Source organism: Silurus aristotelis, assembly GCF_946808225.1.
Source record: "Silurus aristotelis genome assembly, chromosome: 12".
Classification (NCBI taxonomy): Eukaryota; Metazoa; Chordata; class Actinopteri; order Siluriformes; family Siluridae; genus Silurus; species Silurus aristotelis.
In genome coordinates this window covers 24,823,696-24,848,387 of record NC_139585.1, presented here as the reverse complement: position 1 = coordinate 24,848,387, position 24,692 = coordinate 24,823,696, and the positions used below count along the sequence as shown (strand labels likewise).

The window sequence follows — 24,692 nt, the reverse complement described above, 5'->3', positions numbered from 1 at the left end:
CAAACCCGAGACGTCCTGTCAGCCGAAGCCTCTTCCATCGGCGCGGTGAGAGTGACTGCTTCTGACAGCCGAGCATCTCGACCTGCCAAACGTCTTCGGGCATGGAAAATCGATGAAATGGGTGGAGAATGAAAAAGAAGAAACAAAGAGGAGGAAAAAAGAAGGAATTAAAAGAGAGGAAGATAGAAAAGCACAAGTGAGAATAATGGAGCAAGGGATGAAAAAGAAAGGGGGAGAGAAAGGGACTGATAAATGAGATGAGGGAGTGGAGGAGATAAGAAACAGTGGCATGATAGATTTGGAAAAGGTGAGGAGAGAGAGAGAAATAAAAAGGGAGAGAGGGATGAAAGAGAGAGATTGGAAAAGATGACAGACAGGGGTATGATAAAAAAAAAGCAGGAAAGGGTAAGAGAGATAGGGAAATATGGTATAAATGTGAGATGGAAGGATAAGTAAAAAAGAAGGGATTAAAGCTAGACAGAGAGAAAGAAAAAGAAAGGATGATGAGAATGAGGGACAGGAATAGAGTATGTGAAAGATGAGAAAGAGAGATAGAGGGAATGAGAGATGGAATGAGTCAGTGAGGGAAAGGGGGGGGACAGGGAGAGAGTGAAAGAAGGATAATTGACATGCAGTAAGATAAGTAAGAAAGGTTGGGTAGAGAGGGGAAAATAAAAATGAAAGAGAGAGAGAGAGAGAGAGAGAGAGAGAGAGAGAGAGAGAGAGAGAGAGAGAGAGAGAGAGAGAGAGAGATGGAAAAGATGACAAGGGAGACTAAAATGAGTGATGGAAGGATAAGTAAAAAAAGATGGGATGAAAGGTGGACATAGAAGGAGGACAAGACATAAAGATGAGAACGAGGGACAGAAAAAAGAGCGTGTGAAAGATGAGAAAGAGGGAATAAGAGATTAAATGAGAAAGAGAGAGGGGAGGTAGGGAAAGATTAAAAAGGAAGACAAGAATGAGTGTTGGAAAGATAAGTAAAAAAGAATGGATGAGTGAGAGCCAGACAGAGAGGGGGAGGACAGAAAGATAAGAAAGAGAGACTGAGGGAAAGAGAGATGAAATGATAGCAGGAAAGAGAAAGAGAGGGGATAGGAGAGATATGGGGAGATAAAAAGGATACGAAAACGAGTGATGGAAGGATAAGTAAAAAAAGAGGGAATAAATGAGAGATGAGAATGAGGGACAGGAAAAGAGCGTGTGAAAGATGAAGAAGAGATGAGGACGGAAAGATGGAATGAGAGGGCGAGATAAAAGAGAGACAATAATGAGAGATGAAAGGATGGGTGAAAAAGAGGGGATAAGTGAGAGCAAAGGAAAAGACAGAAAGACGAGAACGAGGGACGGGAAAAGAACGTGAGATATAGGGAATGAGAGATGGAATGAGTGAGAGAAAGATAGAGAGGCAGAAGGGGGGCGGGGGAAGGGGGGCGTTGAGTAAGTGAGTGAGGAGGAGAAAAAAAAAAAAAACACTGCGTTTGAGTAAACAGTGGATGAACTCTTGCCATTCCGTGTCCGTGAACGGTTTTTTTTTTTCGACGCGCGAATCAGAAGAAGACTGTGAGCGGTGCGTGACGGGGCTCGCGCGCGCGGAGACTGACACGTTGGCGCGAGAGCGGCGGCGGGCGACGGCGCTCGGTGCCGTGACGTCAGCAGCGCTCTTAATGATGCAAGGCAGGAGGGCGCGAGGCTGCTGAGACCCCCGCTCACTCAGCGCTCCTCCGTCAGCAGCCGCGCAGCCCAGCGACCACCGCACCGCGCAGGTAAGACCCTGTTTATACCCCTATGCTTTAATATATATATTATATATTAAATAACAAAAACTGCGTGCCAAACCGCCTCTTTCTGCACTGCATATGTATTTAAAGGACGCGATCACAAATGGACCAAGTAATAAACACTCGATTACAATTTGGATTTGGAACGCAGCCAGTGTCCTATAGATCTCTCGATCGCTTCCCAAACCCCCTTTTACGCGTGTGCGCTCTAGAACGCTCTCTACCACCAATGAATACCAAATCACAAAGTAATCACACGTGAAAATGTGCTTTTTTAATCGTTATGAATAGTACAATGCGTTAAACAAGGCACTTAGTACAAGCCGTGGCCACGGTGCGCCTTTGGCACGGAGGAGGAGTGCGCGCAGCAAATGCGCGTCAAAGCACTCGAGAGAAGGTACATCTCCTGCTCGCATGATCAACATGTCAATGCGGTTTTTTTTTCTGCGTTCACTGACGCTCCAGTAACAGTTCGAGTGTGTGTGTGTGTGTGTGTGTGTGTGTGTGTGTGTGTGTGTGTGTGTGTGTGTGTGTGTGTGTGTGTGCTTGTTGCCAGAGCAAGATGACAAGCAGGAGGTAAAAGTTTGCCGGCTCAGAGCGCACGCTCGTGGAGACGCCGGGACGAGCGATGTGGGTTCATCTCGGAGCCTGGCGCGTCTCTACGGTGTCCATCAAGAAGCACGCGATTCGAGTTACACCGATGGCGGCATGCATGTAGACTGCAATGTCCTTACAAGACTCTTAGGAGAGATGCAGGGAATCTGGAGCTTTGGGACCGTATAGGACACGAATAGTCGGTGAAGAAAGGTGAAATCAACCAACAATAAAAAATAAATAAAAAAGGATGGGCCATCCTGCTCCTTGGGCCATCCTGCTCCTTCTGATTTATCTGGACGGGTTGAGTGTGCTGTGCACGTCGACGGCAAAGCGCACGAAAGTGGCACCGCGGCGCACCGCCAAGCCCAAGGAGCTGAACGGCACCGCGCCCGCACCCGCACCCGCGCCCGTTCCCGTTTCCGCGGCGGGACAGAGCCACGACACGTGCCTGGGCTACTACGACGTGAGCGGCCAGTTCGACCGCGAGTTCGAGTGCAACAACACGGACCACCGCTACTGCTGTGGCTCCTGCTACCTGCGCTTCTGCTGCCAGTTCCGCGGGAACCGGCTGGAGCAGCGCACCTGCAAGAACTACAACAAGCCCGACTGGGTGAAAACCGCGGCGCCGTCGCCCGCGCCGACCAGCGAGCCCTACGACCCGAGCGCCGACCAGACCAACACGGCGGTGTACATCACGTGCGGCGTCATCACGTTCGTCATCGCGCTCGGCGTCTCGGCGAAGGTCGCCTACGACAAGGCCACGAGGCCGCCTCAGGAAATGAACATACACAGGTGAGGACTGTGTGGACACACACACACACACACACACCGTTAAACACCTCACCAAATCTACTATATACAGAAGTGCGCGTAAAAACCCAAATAAACCTGCACCATTCACATTCATTATCAGTGCAACACTATTTCATAGAGAATTTGCATTGCATAGAATATTTGCATGAATTTAAATATTTGCATTCCTCATTATATGAATATTAAAACCTATTTATGGATATCATTACTTCTTATTTTATTGGCCGATCAAAGCGTTCGCCAATAAAGTAACAACATGTCCAGCTTGAAATGAGAACAAATGGCTTGGGATTTATGATCCTACAGTATATTCGGTTTATTGGAATATTATAATGGATCAAATTGACTAGAAATTTTCACTTGCAGTGTGGGATTCGACAGAGAAAAATGAGTTATTTGCATAAATGAATTCAATCCCTACATACAAGCAAAAAAAAAAAAAAAACCCCAAAAAACTTTTTTTTTATATTTAAGACCCACTTAAATAGCGTAAAAATATAAACAAATGGCACATATCTATGAAAAGAGCACTGTGAAACTTAGTCACTTTATCAGAAAATCCGAATATTTCTAAGGCCCTCGCTGTTTTTCTATGGAACGACAAATTATGTGTAGGGAGGTCTTAAAAAAATCAGCTTCTGGCTTCAGAGATAGGAGGTTTCGGAGTAAATCGTAACCGTGGTCTTCCTCTTCTGTCGATGTGCTTCTTTCTCACATCACTGCCTGCATGCAATATTAGATGTGGTATGAGCCGGTCGTGACCAGATTCCCAAGCAGAGCGCGATATTCGGCGTTATGATGCTTGGTGGTCATCAGTTCTAGTCAAACGCCTTATGGATACGGTCAAGAGAAAGAGAGAGGCTTTACAGCTCATTAACTATACTTCAATTCGACTTTCCATTTGAAGTGTATAATAAAAGCTGATTTTTACAATGGCATGCCCCTGACCGAGTATATCATAAAGCCTCGCAATTCATTTACGAAGGAGAACATGATCTCAGATCAGATTATTCTTCACTGGATAATAGACTATTTCGCTATTTCATAATATGCAAATGAAAACGGGAAAAAAAGGCTGATTAGGTGGTATTCTCCCCCCCAATCATATCTTCCAACTATCATAAACCTATTGCTGTGTGACACAGCGGCAGGATTAGAGGCATGACGGTGCACTAATGAGGAAAACGTGTCCATCAGTGAACTCAATAAATCCAGTGTGACAGATAAATAGTGGTGTCACATATATTATTGAATATTTCTCACCTTTTTTTTTTTTCCTGCTCAGAATCAAGCAAGGTTTAAAGATCCGCAATAGATGGTCTCTGACTCCTGTAAACATACATCTGATTAAAAGGAACGCACATTATATCGCGCCATATTGCATTGCAGCCCATGGTGACATTACATCTGTGCTTTAAGTGATTGCACTTGGATGCAAAAATAAATAACAGGCAAAAGCAATGCAAATTTATTTTGAAGGTAAGCTGGTAATAGAGGTGAAGGAGGTTCTAATAGTTGTGGTGTACAGAATCCTTTTCGTGCAAATATTCGAATCGGAGCCAACAAATATACACGGGCGAATATGAGTGTAATTGGAAAGTGCGGTGTTGACATTTCCATTATGCTAATGGAGCGAAGTGGAGCAAATTGCATACAAAGAGATTGGGTTTCTCTGTGTTTCTAATAAACATCAATAACATCCGTAATCTGGAATTATTCCAAGTATGCGACCTATACATGTATGCTGCAATGTTTAAATCGATTACATTTATAGAGCCTGATCAGTTTGCTTAAATCCAGGTGCGGTGTACTCGCATGACGGATTGTTGCACTGTGTGAAACCGCACAAGCGGAGGAATCGTAAGTCATTTGTGTTTACAATGTGTCTGTATAATCGTTTTTTTTTTTTTACAGAGCCCTAGCAGATATTTTGAGGCAGCAAGGACCCATTCCCATCTCCCAGTATGACTGTGAAAACTTTGCGGCAATGAACAGCTCATCCAAAGACGACACTCCGCAGCGGACAGGCTCCAAAAACCACTACACCCCTGTTCACACGTCCAAATCCAATCACGGTGAGATTCCGGACACCACTCATGTTTGTTTCGGGCTTTTCGAAAGGAACTGGGAAAGTAGTCACGTGAAGCAACGTTTTTGCATGATGTCAGTGTGATAGTACAAGTGCGTATTTAAAAAGCCGAACGAACATAGAAAGCAGCGTTGTATCTATTTAAATTGAAGCTCAGTCTAGGTTTTTGCCTGCATCAGTCACAGCCACCCTGTGTTAGACTGCTGTGTTAAGCATATCGCCGGAGTTTCACTGTTGTCGAGGTGCCAGACGGGTGTCAGTGGATCATTCGGCAGAACAGTCGAAAACAAGCTAACGTGCTTTCGCGTACGCACTTACGCAGATTCATCTGGCACGTTAACCCCCTCATTCATAGGCTGATTTTCCCAAGCCAAACTCGGGCACATGCAAATTCGAGCAAATCATTTTGGGACGGATTCAAACTGCATGCCGTCATCAGTTCAACACCATTTGCTTCATATAATTTCAATCATTTTGCCAGTTCAGCTATTTTCTTGATTTTTATTTTTAATTTTTTGGTAAGTAGATGTCTTAATTAATTGATCGATGCTGGCATGAGCTTTTTTACATTGACCAATTGATGTGTCTTCTGCATGGTATTTGATAGATAATGTAATCCATGGTTTGCATATTTAGTCACTGAGGACTGAAGTCTTAGGTGGAGACTATGCAATCTCACATTACACCATCCCTCACTAGGAACGAAGCTCGGTCGCGCCTGTTTGTGTCTTCCGAGCTCCAGTCAGTGGTGCGAATGACTGACTTCTCGTTGTGTGTTATGCTGATCTTGGTTGTCCCTGCTGACCTTGTATTGTCATCATGGCACCGAAGGTCAGCTAGGAGAGTGCCTGCACTTGAGACTCTGTCCGACAGTAGATTTACTGAAAGGCTCCAGGGAAATGTGAGTCCATATATATATATATATATATGCCCTGGCAGAGGGAGGAATAAACGACAATGCAATCTCATCCCTCCGAAATTCTAAGAATGAATCTTTTCTATACACACATTATTTGCATTTTTGCCCTACTTTCCGATGCCCTTCATATTCTTGCAGACTTGAAACCGACCGAAAGTTTGTCCTTGCTACAGGGTTAATTAGATTGATTAATTTACACCAAATTAATAAATTAAACAAATGAATTGACAAAGCAGAACAGGGCCTTAAAATATCCTCTTTAAACGATCGCCAAAGATTGATTGTATTGCCGTAGGTCAGTATGTCAGTGTGACGGTCTCTCCTATGCTAAAAAAGAGGCGTGAACATTACTAGTCAAACAGTGATTTTAATTCATTCAACAAGAGGCTCGCCCACTAGGCACGTTTATAATGATATGCATTTACCTCCTCTCGCTTTTTCTTTTTTTCTTTTTTAACATCATGGCCTGTTCTCCGGCAATTAAAACGAAAATCGTGCAGGCCGCGATCTCTTAGTAATAAGCGAGATTTTCTCTGGAGGCTCTGAAAAACTCTCGCACACATCCAGAAATGAGGACATTAACACCTGCTGTAGAGGACCCCCGCTTCAGGACATACCTCAGGCAATGTGTTGGATCAAACGCACACACTTGCACTGACAGTACCTTGAAGGTGTTGCCATTTCAAAGTTCCTGTGACATTACTGAAGGCTGAACTTGATTTTTTACAATCCCCTACAGAGATTAATAGAACAGCCAGAGCGTCGCATATAGTGCCGCTTTCTAACGAACGCTTCACTGGATCACTCACTTGCTCCCGTCAGCTGCTTGTGGTGATGCTCTAAAGGCCTAGTGTCTGCTCGATTCGATGGCTTTGTTCAGTTTCCACCACCCTGTCACACACTCAATTATTTTATACATATGATGTGTCAAAGCTCGGCTGGACCAGCACAAGGCAGTTTGTTCTTGCTGGGTTTTTTTTTCTTTTTCTTTGTCCAATTGTTACTGCGGATCATAATGTTTTTGAAAAGCTGGAAAGGTGAAGCTTCCGAAAACAATCTATTACAAGACCAGTCCGCTTTATATTCCACCTTGCTCCATTTCACACGTCCTTTCTAGCCCTGAGCGGTGATGATAATATCATTTTTATTATTCTGACCAGACCATGGAATCAATTCATTCATTTTCTCCCGCTTATCCGTAATCCGCACCATCCCTTACGGTCCCTCCTGCAGGTGGTGAGCCCACAGGAAGGCGGCCCCACGTCACAGACCTTTATATTTCCCTCGTAAGGGTCCCCCGGAGCATAGAGGGTTAAGGGCCTTGCTCAAGGACCCAAGAGTGGCAGCTTGTCGATACCGGGGCTTGAACCCCAGACCTTCCGATCGGCAACCCAGCGCCTTAACCGCTGGAGCCACCACTCCCCACCCATGGAATCAATAATTGTCTAATATCTCTGATGTGTCCTCAATCCCATGATGCAATTGAATATTTGATTCAAGAATACTTCCCATTCTTCTTTTGCCACACACCAATTAATCGGCATTGGATTATAAATCCGATGGGTTTATGCTCCCAAATGACATCTGAGGTTATAATCAGAATATCAACATACAGTAGTTTTGTACAACTTTGTAATGTCAGGGAAGAGATGCCACTTCAGGATGCCTGCATGATTCTGATAGAAAGGTGACTCCATGTCTGAATTATGGCCCGTTATAACTCAGAGTGCCAAGGAAATTTTCATTCAGCTTCTGTTTAAAGGGAAGCTGACTAATTTAAAAGTGCATATGCTCCTCGTAGGTTCTCACTGTCGACTCCCTCATTTCAGGTGGCCACTATTCAAAGGAAAGTGGCCGCGGCGGAGGACACGACCTTCACAACTTCATCTCGTCCGGCTTCGTGACCCTGGGGAGAGGCCATGCCAAAGGTAACGCTATGCTTCTTGTTTAAAAAACGAAACAATCTCCAGCCATATCGGACTCACTGTAATATTTTATGAAGAATATTCGGGGTATTTATTTTTAATGCCTCGCAGAGTGTAATATACTCAGGTTCATTAACAGCACAGTGCTATTAGTGAGATAAAGCCCAGCTCTTATAATCAGTACTACTGAGTGATGCCTGCAGATCAAGTGCTTGTTCCTTTACACTATGCAAATGTTTGACAAACACTTAACTCGCTTTTCTTTTTCTTTTTAAACCAACAAATGATTTACATAATCGTAATGTTAGAAAGCAGGTAAAATCACACATATTATTATATAATCCCAAATCTAACATTTTTCACCCCAGTGAACACAGATAGATAGATAGATAGATAGATAGATAGATAGATAGATAGATAGATAGATAGATAGATAGATAGATAGATAGACAGACAGACAGACAGACAGACAGACAGACAGACAGACAGACAGACAGACAGACAGACAGACATATTTTTCTTTCTTGTTTTTCTTGTGGTCATGACTTAATTTTCTATTGATCTCGACATAAGAAGTTGTTTTCTCGTGATCACTACATAACTTTCTCACCATAACAAAACTTGTTTTCTTATCATGACTTCCCAAATCTGGAATTTGTAACCCGTGATCAATTATATATACAGAAGTTCTAAGAGTAATATGCGTAGTAATATATTTTGCTTTCTTGCCTTCTTGTGATAACAACCTTATTTTCTCGCGATCTCGAAATAACGAGATATTTTCTCATTATCATGACTTCCCAACTCTGACATTTTTAACCCCAGTGATCAATTATAGATAGATACAGAAGTCCCAAGGGGCCATGCATTATATTATAATATTCGTTCTTGTTTTCTCGTAATCATGACATTATTTTCTCACCATAACAAAAGTTGTTTTCTCGCGATTTCGACATAGCAAAAGTAGTTTTCTTGTTATCATGACTTAATTTTCAGAATAACAAACATTGTTTCTTCATGATCAGTACTTCGGATTAAGATCCGGCACGTTCTAGAGGCAGCTTCATCGCAGCATTACGGATGATCGCATTCTCTGATGCTTTACGATCGAGATTTCAGGCACCAACTTCATGATTTCCATTTTCCCGAAATACAATTACGTCATGAGAATAAGGGTTTTAACAGTGCGATCACGAGAAAACTAAACCGTAATAACGAGAAAACAACTGTTGTTATTCCCATGATATACTGTACACCAGAAACATTCACAAGGCGCGAGATTTGCTCGCGATACTATCATGGCGTGAGAAAACGTGTTTTGATTTTGAGATCACGAGAAAACTGATACATAACAAGTCTCGATAACGAGAAAACAACTGTCGGGATCTTGAAAACAATGAAGCCGTGATACAACAGAAAAACAACTTTTGTTAAGGCGAGACAATTATGTCGCGATCATGGAAAAAAATGACTCGTTACGTTGCGTTCGCGAGAAAACAAAAAAAGAACAAAATGTTATAATGCATGAACTCTTAGGGCTTCCAGAAATAGGGGCTAGAATGTGATATTCATGATTTCCTATGACTGTTATACAGACAATAAAGCATTCTCATTCTGGTATAACTCCAGCATCTAGCCATATCTCCTGATGTAAATCTTTCTCATTTACAGAACACATATATAGAAATATTGTGTGCAGCACGATTACAGCGGTCTAATGTTTCCATCGAACACTGAATAATTGGCAAACAGAACACGTCTCTAAGCAAAAACCTACAGCACGCCATGAATAAAACCCTATAACTGAATTGCACCCAAGGAGAAAACACGTCACTGGTTGAATATTTGTTGCCCGGAGAGAAGGATTCGCTTTCAGGCTTCACCAGCTGGTACTTCCAGCCGCCATAAAGCATTACGGGGCGAGAGCTGGGGCTTCTCTGAGTAGTGTCCATTGCCTACATAAATCAAGAGCTCCCCTAGAAATAAAGCATCATAGATCATGCATCCATGTGAGCCGGAGGAGAAAGGAAAGGCGTGAGCTGCATCCCAGCCAGCCTCCATTAGGTACCATTTATCTGCCTGCATTTATTTATTTATTTTGTTTGTATGCGACTACAAAGCAATGAGCTGAAATCCATTTCTTTTTTGTTTTGCCGTGACTCATTCGCCCCACCACTCTACCCGGGTGGTTTGTTTTTGCTTTCCGTATATTTAAGTGCCCCCTTTTTTTTATTTCTTTCTTTTCGCCAAAGCCTATTCACCCGTGCGCGGGCACGACAGAAGTGCTAGTTATTTTTAGAGACGCTTGACGAAATCTGAGTAGCGAAGGTATTGGTGTGTTTCCAGACTACGTTTTTTTTTAAGACACGGCCACAATCAACGCTCTCCTATGAACGTAGTGCTACTGGCTGTGCAGCTTTCAAAATCTATTTTTTTTCGGCTACTCCATTGTGAAATGTTCCTTTCTGGCCCATCCTATAAAGGTCAGCTTTGACTCGATGCATAATGCAAAATCGTTTCGACTGAGCTGAAATCCTTGAACATCAGAGCGAGCATTTATTTTTTTTCCTCCCTCTGTAATACTAGCTTTTAGACCGTTGGACGTCACAGAGAGGTAATGACTAGCTACGAAAGCTTGGCTTTTAGTGTTGTTCTCAACGAAAGTGGACCTATGGTGCAATGGCATCCACCATGTTAAATAGTTTTCCTTCTTGGCATCCTCTTCTTTCGGTGTCTCTTCCTTTAATAGACTTCAGACAGCATCTTGTCATCCTGCCCCCAGGCTGCTTGCTATTTCCATTCTTTAAGTGGAAACCAGTTGAGATCCTAGCAAACGTAACTATCGATTACAGACGCTATTTTTACGCCATTAAACATTGAAAAACCTTCTAATGCAAAAATCAAGGGATACGGGCAACTCCGAGATATTTCTATTTATCTTATCTTAAGCGAAAGCGCACTCAAGCATGTAAATTAAAACTTGTAGCATGTGCACAAGGGAGATTTTTGAGGGGAAGCTTAGTATTAAATAATTTCCACTTCGTTTTTGTGCCTAATTATACCCAGAGAGTCGTTTGTAGCTCCCAGGAAAAATGCTAGGAATGTCAGAACAAGGGCGATATGAGCTTCATGTTCGCTACATGCTTCGCATGTGGACGCTCACAGAGCACAGCGCACCTCAAAGAACTTGACTCGTCCTTCCTTTTTGACCTGTAGCGTGGTGCTCTTTCTTTTTCCGCTCATTCAAACGCTTTTCATCTCAAAGGGTTCTTATCTCCGGGGTTGAAACGTTCTGCTAGGAGTCTTCAAACCAGAAAACCAGATCAACAATGCGTTCTCCGTAGAATTTCCTTTTCGCGCCACCCTGTTCGATTTTAGCCGCGAACGCGGTACGGCGCTAATTATTATTCATTAAACCAGCACGTAGAAACTGCAATGCTCATAAATCTTAGATTCAGACGTTGATGTTCAGACGTACTTTTCCGATGCGTCATTCATGGGCAGGAGGGGGGAAAAAAAGCCGCGATTGCTTTGTCAGACTCTGACCTTTGCTTGTGCTTCGTGAATATAGAATAGCTCCCTGAAGAAAGCTGCTCATTCTTTTCAAGATACTCTTATCAACATTCAGTCTCACTTTCAATAGACTCGCACCCTCATCCGTCAGCGCACGCAATCGGGCGCTGCCATCAGCCCAGGCGGCGAGGGCGATGGAACAAGACTGCGGCAGCACGTTCTTATGGGATCTCCTTTGTCTTGCGCTGGCCCGAAGAAGCGGTCCAGGGGACGCTCGGCCCGGTGAATCACTCACCATTCAGAACAGAATTCCCCGAAGCTGTGCACACACTGGTAGAATTTAATGAGGATCAGCCATCTGTTCAGGATGCTTTTAGAAGAAACTTGCTCGAGCGCCTCCTCTTATTGCTTTCGCCGAAAGTAGCGAAGCGCCACATTTCAGCCATCCATAACTGTCCACATGCATCCTCCATCTCTGGCGCGTTTCTCCATTCCTCCACAGTTTCGAGAAAACACCATCTTCTATAAGAGCCGATCGGGTAATGAAAAGGAACCAGAGCTGACTCAGATGAAGTGGGTTGGATGAGATGATTTGAGAATTGAGAAGTGCTGATTGAAAGTTTTAGAGCGTTTGCTCTTTACAATCGACATCATTTCTGGAAACAAAGTAAAACCGTAACCAAAGGTTTGAAGCAAGCATGCAGATTTGTTTACATATTAAATATACATGACTCGGTGACTTCATCAGTGAATTGTTTGTAATAGATAGGATGTATGAATTGACTCGTCGGAACAGTGAAACCGTATAGGGACATCGAGCAGCTGCTGTAGAAAACGCTTGGGTTTTAGGACAGTAAAGAAGTGCAGTAAATGTAATTCACGTAGCTTTTTTTTTTGTACATATATTTGTACTTTACTGAAGCATTTCTATTTGCTGAGACTTAAACTTCATTTCACTACATTTCAAAGTCAAATATCTTCCTTTTTACTCAACTACATTTTGAGAATCAGTTCCTTTTCATTTATAAGTGGATTAAAACGGAACTTGTCAAACACGCAGCAATCCACCAATCAGGGTAAAGCGCTTTGTTTTGATGAGCTCAGCATGAACATACAGTTCAGCGTTCAACAGCAAGCAGAACATTTTGAGAGGAAGAAATGATGGAAGAAACTAGAGCCCCAACTAACGATTGTTTTGCTATTCGATTAATCGGACGATTAATCTTTCCGTTTTAATCGATTAATCATGCTTATACATTTTTTTTATGTTTTGCTGATTATAACTATATCAAACCCTAATTCAGAGTATTTATGTACAAAAGTGTATTTAAGAAATGCAAAGGCCATAGTGAGTTTAACTATCTTTTATTTAGACATTTAAAAGCGTATAGTGGCTGCTTGTTACGAAGTGCATAAGAGATTTCTCCTTTAAATGAATTCCCTCATGCTAGGTTGTTTCTTTCTGTTAAAAATCAAATAAAAAGTAATTGCGCATAAAAGGTAAAGCAATTTTTTTTTTTTTAAATCAACATTTGTGTTGTTTTTTGCAGATGACAAGTTGAAAACTAAAAAAATCAATACATAAAACATTGCTTTGCCAATTTTTGTTTGAAAAATAAATTTTTTCAGTTGTGAAGCATCTAGAATACATAATTCATTAAATGTTGTATAATAATTCAATGATATATGCTTAGATTAAATATAATGAACAAACAATTAAACAATAGCACTTTATTAAACTCTACAAACTCTACATGATAAGGATTAGATGGTTTTTGCTCACCGTGCTGATGTTTCGCCTTCATCCATGACACCAGTGTGTTTTCTTTACATGTGCTTGTGCATTATTGTGGTACTTCCATCCTACACAAGGTCCACTTTGCATAACTTGCGAGTTCTTTGTTGCGTTAAATATAAAATGCTCCCGTGCCTAGGATGACTTGTGACGCACACTTTTTCCTGCTGCCGGTTGACCTGTACTCTCCGCCATTTACGCAATTACGCTAACCCGTAACTTGTGCAGCCCAACTAATCGATGATAAATGATTTATTTTATTAATGATTATTAAAAATGTATTCCGATTTAACGAAACTCCTGACTCTAACTTGCCACAACACCTGTGGCCTTTTTTTTGGGCTTATTTAATAGATATCAATCAGTGTTTGACTTATTAATATCATTTTATTAATAGATCAGTGTGCTGAAAGTAACATTAGAGTCTTTTCACAGAAACTGAGTGGATTAAGCAAAGAGTCTTGTGACAGAAACTATAATAGGAACATTATAGCCGTAATAAATCAAAGTACGTTGGATACTTAAGTACATTTGAATGAAATACTTTTGTACTTTTACTCAAGTGAAAGTTTAAAGGGACATTTTTACACTTACTGGAGTTATATTCTTACATTATCTTAATCTTTTTACCTTATCTCTAGTAGATGGATAATCATGGACAATATTTGACGATATGCGTCGTCTTAAAGAACATGAGCGATAAGGACACTCATCATAAGAGATCTTTAATAAATGTAAGGGATTTATTTATGATCCCAAAGCCATTACTGCATCTTGCATTGTTCCTAATAAAGGCCAGAAAGCGGGTTGAGGCATAATTGGAGTTTATTTTTCGGAAATACGTGGCGTTATTCAATTTCCCCGTCATAATGGTGCATGACATATTGGCATATATTGGAGGGATCCGTTACCATTCAATAAGCCTATTTTTATTCAAGAATGGTAGATGAGTGAATTACCTGTCCGCACTTGAAAACAGATGACTGTTTGCAATTGGCCAGGATGTTGGTGTGTTCGAGTGGATTTCATCATTTGCTCTTGAAGTGAAGTGTGCACAGATGATTTACGAACGGTGGCTTTTTTTTGCGTCGTACGTCGTTGGATTTTGTGGAACCGCGAGTGGGTGTATCTTCATCTCTCTCACACATATATGTATATATATTACTCCTGAAAGATAAAGTGTGTGTGTGTGTGTGTGTGTGTGTGTGTGTGTGTGTGTGTGTGTGTGTGTGTGTGGCTTGGTTTGGCGACGAGATTGGAGCTGGTGATTTTCTTCAGTGGGCAGGTGACTTGGCTGGTGCTGTCAGAATCCTTACCAGAAAATTCATTATGCTGACAGCAAACAGGAAATGCGTCCCGCTGTGCCCATAAACAGCAAAGTCTCGAAATGTCAGCTCAGTCGTCCTCTGGCTCCTCTGGTCCAGCTGTCTCACTCAATACCCCCTGTGTGCTGAGAGGCCTGTCTCCAAAGCTTGGAGGGAAATGATAGTGAAGTCACTTTTGATATCTCCATAACGTCGCCTCATCACTTATGTTTCGCAGCCTCTATAGAAGCTCATGCTATAATCTACGGTAAAGGCAAATGCATATAGTTGCTTGGAAAGAGATTTTATAGTCTGCTTTGAATTATAAATATGCATATCAGTTCTAGACAGTTACAGATTAATAAAAAAAAGGTCCTTCCCAGCTCCATTTCTCTGTATTGTGACTTGAACTAGATCAATTCTTGGATGTTTTTTTCCCTGCTGTCCCCTGAGTGTGACCATAAGACCACTTTAGAGGTGGCATTTCACTGAAGTACTTGCTGAGCCTTGAAATCCACAAAAGCTAGTGGTAATGTATTATAGAACGTGTGTGGGGAGGGGAAAAAATGCCTATAACAACCTGTGTATAGCGCAGCTAGACGCTATACCATAGACACACTTTCCCGAAAATTGCCTTTCATTCTATTCATCCAGCTTTTTTTTTTACCAAACGTGGAAGGATTTCCTGCTCAGTTCTTGTTGAGACTGGTCACTACCCACTTACAGCACGATGAGTGCAAAATGGTTTGAAAAACCAATAAGAAGTCTCACAGGAAATGGGGTGGCAGACTCGTTTCACTCCTGGTTCATATTCTTTCTTTCGATTCGCGCGACTGGATTTTTCTCGCCTGCTTTACGGCGTTGGGTTCCGTCTATTCTCGCGGAAATCAAAGCTGTTTGCAGTCACAAGCTGCGACATGCCCGTGGAAGGACAGCAGCTGTGATTTTATGCTCTGTTTCACTTTGAAATTGAGTGTGTGTACCACTAATGTGTCATTTTTTTGTTTCCGAAGTGAATTTAAGGACAAAAAACACATGAACCTTAATATATACCGATCAGGAAAAACTTTATGAGCACTGACAGGTGAAGTGAATATCACTGATTATCTCCTCATCATGGCACCTGTTAGTGGGTGGGATTTATTAGGCAGCAAGTGAACATTTTCAGCTTCTCCCATTAGGGGTCGCCACAGCGGACCATCCGCATGTTTGATTTGGCACATGTTTTTACGCTGGATGCCCTTCCTAATGCAACCCTCCCCATTTATTCGGGCTTGGGACCGGCACTAAGGCTTGTGCAACCCTAACGGCTGGGGTTGGTTCCCTGACCGGGGATCGAACCTGGGACGCAGCGGTGAGAGTGCCGCATCCTAACCACTAGACCACTAGGGAACCTCCAAAAGTTAACATGTTAGAAGCAGGAAAAATGGGCAAGCATTAGAATTTGAGTGAGTTTTACAAGAGCCAAATTGCGACTGGGTCTGATTCAGTCTGATTCAACAGACGAGTTACTGTAGCTCAAATTGCTGAAGTAGTTAATGCTGTTAATGGTCAAGGGGTCAGGACTGTTTTGGCTGCAAAAAGGGGACCAACACAATATAAAGCAGGTGGTCATAATATTATTCCTGATCTGTGGCCATAAACTTACGCCTGATCAGTGTATCTTTTTTTTTTTTCCCCAATGGGGAGGCAACGTTTTATTAGAGCCTATTAGAGTCTTCTACAGCAGTCGAAACATAAATAGCTTTTCGTGCTAATTTCCCTCATGTCCACTTGTTATATATTACCATTATGAATCCGTGTTCCATATATGTTTTCTAACTGAGTACGAATACCCACCTGACCCGTCATCAACACTTTTATTATTCTAATCATTGCGATTATTTTCGACAAGGTACTTACGTGCACTGTTGGCTTAATCGGCGTACTTAAATTTTACGTCCTTATTAACATTTGCAGCATTTAGCCGAAAAGAAAAACCCAAAAGAAAATGCGTACACGTTTCTATAATGACACGTGACATGTCTCATTGGATCATTATTCACACATGGAGAGTAGACATTAAACAAACCTTTGTGAGCAGCTATATTTAACAAATCAGAGGGACAATAAAAATATAATAACAATAATCACTGTCAGTTTCTCCACAGCTGGTCGGTCGTGTCTACATTTTTTTAATAATTATATTTGTTGAATTTCTTACAAGAATTCTGACACAGTGTTTTTGTGTTTATCGTAAGTTTAGTGTGTTTCTGTTAAAACTGGCGTGCGACTTCACGCCAAAGGTGTTGGGGGTTTGTAGTGATGTGCTTGGGATCAGACTGGAGGTTGAGAAATCTCAGGTACTTTCAGTCAGAGATGTGTCAATAGCAGGGATTTGCAGTCGAAACTGTGTTTCACTGTATAACAGTTAAGGCTACACACTCTCAGCCAGTGATAAAGACATTACCCACAATGGCCTAGACTGGGATGGAAAATAAACTTCCTTTTTTTTTTCTTATTTTTATCAATCCTGTATAATTTTTGTAATAGCCACCATTTTTCCAGGCTAATGTTACAGTAATGGATTTGTTTTTTCTTAAACGGATTGAAGCGAATTCATCTTCCTGATGGTATTACATGTAACAAAGCCGCGATTTAATGAACCCCGCCTGGCCCGATGTACAAGGTGACCTTTCCATCGTCAAAACCGAGCGATAGAGATTATCCACGAAATAATAATCGGCGAAAAACGAAAGTAGGCGAATCCGAATCATCCGAATTCCCATGGGGATTTTCTTGACCTTATGTTATGTTCCCCACATGCGAGGCAATCTCTCGTTTTCATTTGTGATCTATTATTCATATAGAAGCGGCAGGAAAGAAAGACAGAAGGCAGATCGCTGTTATTCCTCCGTCTCTTCTCTCCTCTTTTCCATTTCGCTCTGAGGCACTATTGTACGGGCACGCGGAGGCTCTTTGTTGTGGGTGCGAAATTCCCCGCGCTTATCTGGAAACTAGGCTTGTCATCTTAGGCAAAAGCTTCTCTGGGTTTTATACAGGAGACGATGTGCGTGTGCATGAAATCAGTGATGACTGGTCAGGGTATTGAATTATTATTATTATTATAAAACCATTAGAAGTAAACCGTAGAGCACGCACTGTATAGACTAAAGAGTAAAACAAGTGTACATATTTAATGAGACAGGCAGTAGTATTCGCACAGCCTAATGTGTGTTCCAAGTCCATAATCATGACGTCCCTTTATAATAGCAAGAAGAGCCATGATTATCGTTTATCTTTAACTAGCTTTTTTTTTCCGAACTAAGAGACCGAAAATGTACAGGTCAGACATTGAATTTTGCTTTTTAGCTTTCATAGGAAGTGTGGAAAGCAGATATTAAAAATGAATTATGGAGAAAGCAATCCACCTATTTGTATTACTCTTGCTATTAAATTTCATGTGCACCCTCTCATTCAATGCTGATGACTGTGATGGATGTGACAGCTCCATTACTCTCCCCAACGGGCTGTAAATCCGAGGTGGGGCTTCATCAAGTGTAAACACAACATTCATAATAGGCTGTGTGAGCCTGAAGACCTGCCAAGAAAGCCCAGGCTTAAAAAAAAAAGAAAAAAAAAAAAGACATTTTATTGCAAAAAAACAAACAGAAGTGTAGATTCAATTTAATTCATTTGTATAGCGATTTTTACAAGGGACATTGTCTCAAATGTATAGAAAGTTGTATAAAAGAAAGTGTAGGTTAATTGCCTTTACACAGATAAGGTTTTACAGCAGCTTTACACAGATATGGTTTGTATAAAAGGTTTTACAAAAGTGTGAGGTGGAGACTAAAAAAGCTGAGGTATATACTGTGTATATATATATATATATATATACCGTATTTTCCGGACTATAAGTCGCTACTCTTTTCCCACGCTCTGAACCCCGCGGCTTAAACAATGAAGCAGCTAATTTATGGATTTTTCCTGGATTTTTCCCGGTTTCACAAACTTCAAGCCAAAAAAACTGAGCCCCATAACACTAGACCAATGAAATTGCCGAACGGGTTCAGGTGAACCAATGAAACTCTTTATATTAAATCAGATGCGCTCCCACTGAATCGGGCCGCACCACATCATAAATATGGATGATGTTCCTCTGACGTTTGACCTGCCGCTCACTCGGACTGTCTACAGGAAATGCGAATCATTCGTCACGCTGAAAACAACCGGGCATGAAAACACGCACTTCACCTGTGTTCTGAGCTGCACGGCATCGGGAGAAAAGCTTCACCGGTGGTGATTTTTAAACGCACAACGATGCCAAAAGATAAACTCCCGAGAGAAATTGTTGTGAAAGAAGGAGGAAGACAGTGAACAATGACTTTCTTGGTAGGCTACTGTTTAGATACAAGCCGTGTAACAGACACTGTCTTTCATTAAAGCCTGTGTAAAGTTTAATAGTTTCAGTGTAGACACCTGCGGCTTATAGACAGATGCCGCGTATTTATGTTCAAAATAAAAATCTTTGTCAAATTCAGTGGGTGCGGCTTATATATATATATATATATATATATATATATATATATATATATATATATATATATATATATATATATATACACAAATACAAGAAAACTGTTTTTTGCTAAGGTTTGCATATGGTGTTATCAATGACAGCTTTCCCAAAATAATATCCTATTCCTAACATAATAAATATTCCAATAAATCGCCTTGCTTTCAGTATCTCGATGTATCGCAACATATCGAATCGTGATATGTATCGTATCGCCAGAATCTTGCCGATACAAAACCCCACTCTTCCTGTGAATATTTTAGCACTAAGGACAAGTCAAAAAAATAAAATACAAAATGAAAAATCTATTCAATCCAGACAGGGCTTATGTGTGCATGTGGCTTTTTTTGTTCGCCACTCTTACTGCGTAAAGGTTGTGTGAAAAGCAGGAAGGTCAGTGATGGGGAACTGCATAGCTGGAGCACTTCGTTTCCGTTATACCTGACTGAAGCAGGCTGTGAGTAATTGCCTCATTACAGTTCACATTGGCTGCCATCTTGGAATTACACCAAATCTTTAAAAGATTTAGGAAGGACGTATGCACCCTTGAGAAAAAAAGGGAAAAAATAAATCTTTATATAGAAGATTTGTAACCGCGACAAATTAGAAATTTGATAACGTTCGGTACAGAGATTATACAACATATCCTATTAGATGCATCACCCGGCTAATAGGCCTCAAGCAGCTCTTGCAGCTCTGACTAACTTGCCAAATGCCCTTGGAGGCCACAGGTGTTTTTCTTCCTGCATCACATTGATTCGATGCGCTTGTTACATAATTGACAGCCTTTTACAGTGGTAATAAATGCTGCGAGATCCAATTAGTACGTGTATCGAGGTGAGGGCTATGGATAAAGCACTCTGAGTCTGTTGATCTGACTCCTGCTGGGAGCCTCCTACAATTCTGCACGATAATGGAAGTTGTGAGTTTATAAAATGAAGGCAATGAATCGACGTTTCATTTTTTTTTTTTTTTATGTTTGTGCAATCGAATTAGAAAAAAAAGGCAGATTGAGACACAAATGAGGCTTATGTAATCTCTCCTCATATTGCCGTAATGTTAGTTTTTGGTTGAAAATCCTGAGTTGCAGATGTCCAAATCAGTCAAACGTAAGGGTTTTTTACAAACGCTGCTTTTATCTCATGGAAAAAAGATGTAGGCGTGCAGTGCGGAGAGTGACGATTTTGTAAAATGAGCTTGTTTATGGGGGTCCTGGAATATACCGTGTATGAATGTCGACATTAATAAGACATATGTTTTAGTCACAGTCGTATTCCCTTGGTTCTAGTGAGGCACTGCACTTTTCTTAAGAAGCTCTGAGAATTTTAATGCTGACAGTAAGAGATAGGTAGATGTTAACATAAAAGCTGTCAGAAGGCATATCTGAGATGACACGCTGTGTTGGGAGGCTCTCTGCGGATTGGTAATGGAAGAAAACGAGTGAGATAGACGCTCAGAAAGAGAAACCCCACCGGCCACCATGTATAGCTGAGACAGCTTTGTGTTGAGCCTTTAAACGCACTTCTCAAAAGTAGCATTTTGCTATTGTGTCAAGTCCAAAGGAGAATGCGGACGACTGCGGATAACATTCTGTCTGTACGTGTTTTTTTTCCTCCTAGAAATGAAATTTATATGCGAAAAGAAAAGGCTTTTTTTTTTTTTTTTTTTTTGTCAGAGATGAATATGATTCTCAGCATTGTTCAGACTTTCCATTGCTAAGTGCACGCCCCTTTTGTGAAATATGGCCTCTAGGGCGGCATAAATATAGTCAAAATAAGTTTTTTTCTTACTTGTGTTTTGAACTTTTGAACTGAACTTTTTATTTTATCTGCAAAATGGAAGCTGTTTCAGAAACTTGTGCTGCTGATGGGAGGACACACTCAGCTTTTCTCTTAAAAGCAATGACCCCGGAGGCCTTGTTCAGCTAAGTGTTCAGTGACACTTTCGCTCTCTGTTTTAGAGCTGCCTCCTAAGCTCGGTTCCAGCCTTTGCACATTGACCAGCATGGATATGTTCAGACCACTGATTCACAACTGTGTGCTTGTGCTGTGATATATATATATATATATATATATATATTTTTTTTTTTTTTCTTGTAATAGATAGTCTGTTCTTGTCAGCAGAAAGAGACTATTTTTTATTATCTCGCGCTGTCATACCCCACAGCAAAAGGATGACTTTGCATTATAAGCTTTTGAGGCTCTCTGCATGTCTGCATTGTCACAACCTGCTACCATGCGAGTTTTTTTTTTTTTTCTCCGATGTGCCGCATCTCAAAGGCACTGTATTGATTTATTTCCTGCGAGAGCATTGTCGGCCATCCCTGTTCTATTAATACCCCGTCTAGCTTGTTTAAACAACATTGCAACCGGCAAAACCTCGGCAAACCCACCTACCGCTGTTGGAGAGCCCAGCCAAAACATCCTCGCATGCAGCAAAGCTGTTATTCCAAGCCCCCAGTGTCGTCGACTCGTTTCCATTTATCCTACGATAGAAGGTGTACCCACGACGACGTATATTATATGCAGCCGCCGAGTAAAGGGGTGTGTAACGACACACAGAACTGTGCGGCGTAATTTAATTTCATTCTGTTCATCATCAGGACACGGAACACAAAGAGGTAAATCTGCATAACGCTCGACTGCGTCGTGTTTCTCGCGTCAGGTTCGAATCGCTCATGGCTCCGAGAGCAGGCAGCCACCCCCCTTTCGGAGTTGCCTGCTTAAGGCGGAATGCGACAAGTGCAGTTACGTTCGGATGTAATGAGAACGGTATTAACCTTGTGACGAGCCTCTTTGGAGTGTAAGATCCTGCCGGTGCATAGCGACTGCTTCGTCAGCTCTGCGAGAGAAATCCTTTCTGCAATGCTGCTTGATTCCTGTAAGAGATTCAGCGGGCTAAGCAAGCGTGAAAACAATTAATTAAACTTTGGGAAGACAGAAAGGCAGTCATGCATCAGATATGAGGCGAGGGAGACCTTGGAGAAGATTGCGATAGAACAGAGCAGCTTTAAGCTATGTTGCACATATCAAAAAAGTTTCAAGTTCAGCATACTGTTGCACGTAACACTTTAATTGTTGAAAGTGTTCCTTATGCTGAAAATTTTGGGGGAAAATGCAGAATATTACACCGACCAGGCATAACATTATGACCACCGTTCGGTCCCCCTTTTGCTGCCAAAAACAGTCCTGATCCTTCGAGCATTAACAGCATTAACTTCTCCAGCAATTCTCGCTACAGTTGCTTTTCTGTTGGATTGGACAGTGGCTGCTTAACCACTGTTACCTCCTTGGTCCACTTTTAATAGATACTGACCACTGCAGACCATAAACAGCCCACAAGAGCTGCAGTTTTGGAGATGCTCCGACCCAGTCGTCAAGCCATCACAATTTGGCCCTTTTCAGACCTTGCCCATTTTTAACGCTTTTAACACATCAAATTTGAGGACAATACCTTCACTTGCTCCCCCAATATATCCCACCCACCAACAGCTGCCATGATGATGAGATAATCAGTGTTATTCACTGCATCGGTCATAATGTCACGCCTGCTCAGTGTATGTTACTCAAATCCTAAATGTGGTCAATTGGCCATTAAAGGCTCAATGGGAACGATGCTAATGCAAAAAGGGTGGTGACTTTTCTGTAGCATTTTTATTCAACAAAAGTTACTCTTTTCAATTCAATTTAATTGTGGTGAGGAAAAACTCCCGGAGATGGCATTAGAAAAAAACTTTGAGAAAAACCAGACTCAAGAGGAAACCCGTCCTCATCTGGGTTGCACCGAATGTCCATTTATTGCAGATATATGATGTTGCGGGGTACAGTGATGATGATCAGAAGCAAGCAGCAGACTGTTGACATTAACTACAGTCCAAATCCATCCTCAAAACTCCCGTTCTTACACTGGAATTTTATGGAACCACCAAAGGCGTTAATGAGAAACTGTCTCCAACTGCACAGAATTTTACTCTTTTGTAAAGTCCTCATTGACGATTTCATTTCACTATATCTGCATTCTATTCACAAACGTTTGTGGACATCCGACCATATGATTTGCATTTTGGAAATCCAATTCCACTTTTGAAACTAATTTGCTTTTATAATAACCTCCACTCTTCTGGGAAGATGTTCCACTAGATTTTGGAGTGTGCTTGGAGATTGGTGATTATTCAACCACAAGAGTGTTAGTAAACTCAGGTACTGATGTAGGTGAGGTGAGGAGGCCTGCGGTGCAGTCAGCATTCCAATTCAACCCAAAGGGTTGAGGTCACTACTCAACCCTAGAGCAGACCACTCAAGGTCTTCCAGCCTATCTGTAAAGCATATCTTCATAAAATTGGATTTGTGTACTGGGGCATTATCATGCTGGAAAAGGTTTGGTCTTCTAGGTCAGGTGAAGCGAGATTTTTCATCAAATACAAAAGTACATCCAATACAACAATGTGGAAAAGTCAGGTGTCAATACTTTTTTCCATATGGTATATTCTATTCTATCAAATGTTCCTCTTTTAATAAATCAATAATACACATATAAAAATGTAATCCAGCTTTATTTACCTGAGTTGCTTGCAAATTCTAGATTTGAAGAGGTGAAAAGGGACATACACGTGTTCCACGATGACCTTATTTTCTGAATAAAGGCTGAGAATAACATGCCTTCGATATCCATTTGCCAAAAGTTCTGGACTAGTCCATTTATTTTGAGGCAGTGTCGTTATTAATGCCATCCGGGCCCAATAAACTTGATCCATCATCCGATATTACTTTCACATAACGCGACACCAACTTCTTTTGTAAGGAATAGAGAAATTCCGCTTCAAGATCACCGCTACTGGTATGGAATATTGATATGCTTTGAAAGGCAAATTCTAGAGTGTCACAAGCTAATATGCTGAAGAGGATTCCAGCAGTATGCCTAGACTTATGATTCTGTATCATATTATGCATAAAAATTGCAACTTCTAAGTGCCCACTTACGAAAGGACAATGCATGCAAGGTTAGCATCTGCATATGATTCGAAGCAAGTGTGTGATCATTTGAAATCTGCACTTGGCACGATGCTAAACTAATGTAGCTCACTTGTTTACACCACAAGCCTCATATCTCGTTTAAAAAAAAAAAAAAAAAAAAAACAGCATCTGTGAAGTCCAGGCATTCTTTTATCCCGTCTCTCAGCGAGAATAATCAATCAGTGACTGACAAATTGAGAGTCAGCTTTCCTGTACAAATCTGCCACGAGTTTTGAAATTGCTTATTGCTGCAGTATATTGCTTTAGGTATGTGCGAGCTGTGATATGACAGAATATATAATTTGGAGGTTATTATCACATCAGATGTGTATAGCTTGCCTTGCATCAGCTATATTCGTGCTACGAGCAGAGATTTGTCAGTCACA

At 41.4% G+C, this 24,692-nt stretch overlaps 1 protein-coding gene across 5 annotated transcripts in view; it reads left to right on the top strand.

Moving 5' to 3' along the window:
• Window positions 1–1,479: 1,479 nt before the first annotated feature.
• The window catches only part of shisa6 (shisa family member 6), a 66,019-nt gene continuing 42,806 nt past the window's right edge, over window positions 1,480–24,692 (top strand). For 4 of the 5 annotated variants that reach the window (XM_083556975.1, XM_083556972.1, XM_083556973.1 and 1 more), the window contains exons 1-4: window positions 1,481–1,766; window positions 2,338–3,170; window positions 5,106–5,266; window positions 8,029–8,127. In XM_083556975.1, the coding sequence (XP_083413101.1) occupies window positions 2,626–3,170; window positions 5,106–5,266; window positions 8,029–8,127 (805 nt within the window). In that variant the 5' untranslated portion in view covers window positions 1,481–1,766; window positions 2,338–2,625. Of the gene's footprint in view, window positions 1,767–2,337; window positions 3,171–5,105; window positions 5,267–8,028; window positions 8,128–24,692 lie in introns of all 5 variants that reach the window. The other variant, XM_083556974.1, reaches the window with a different exon arrangement.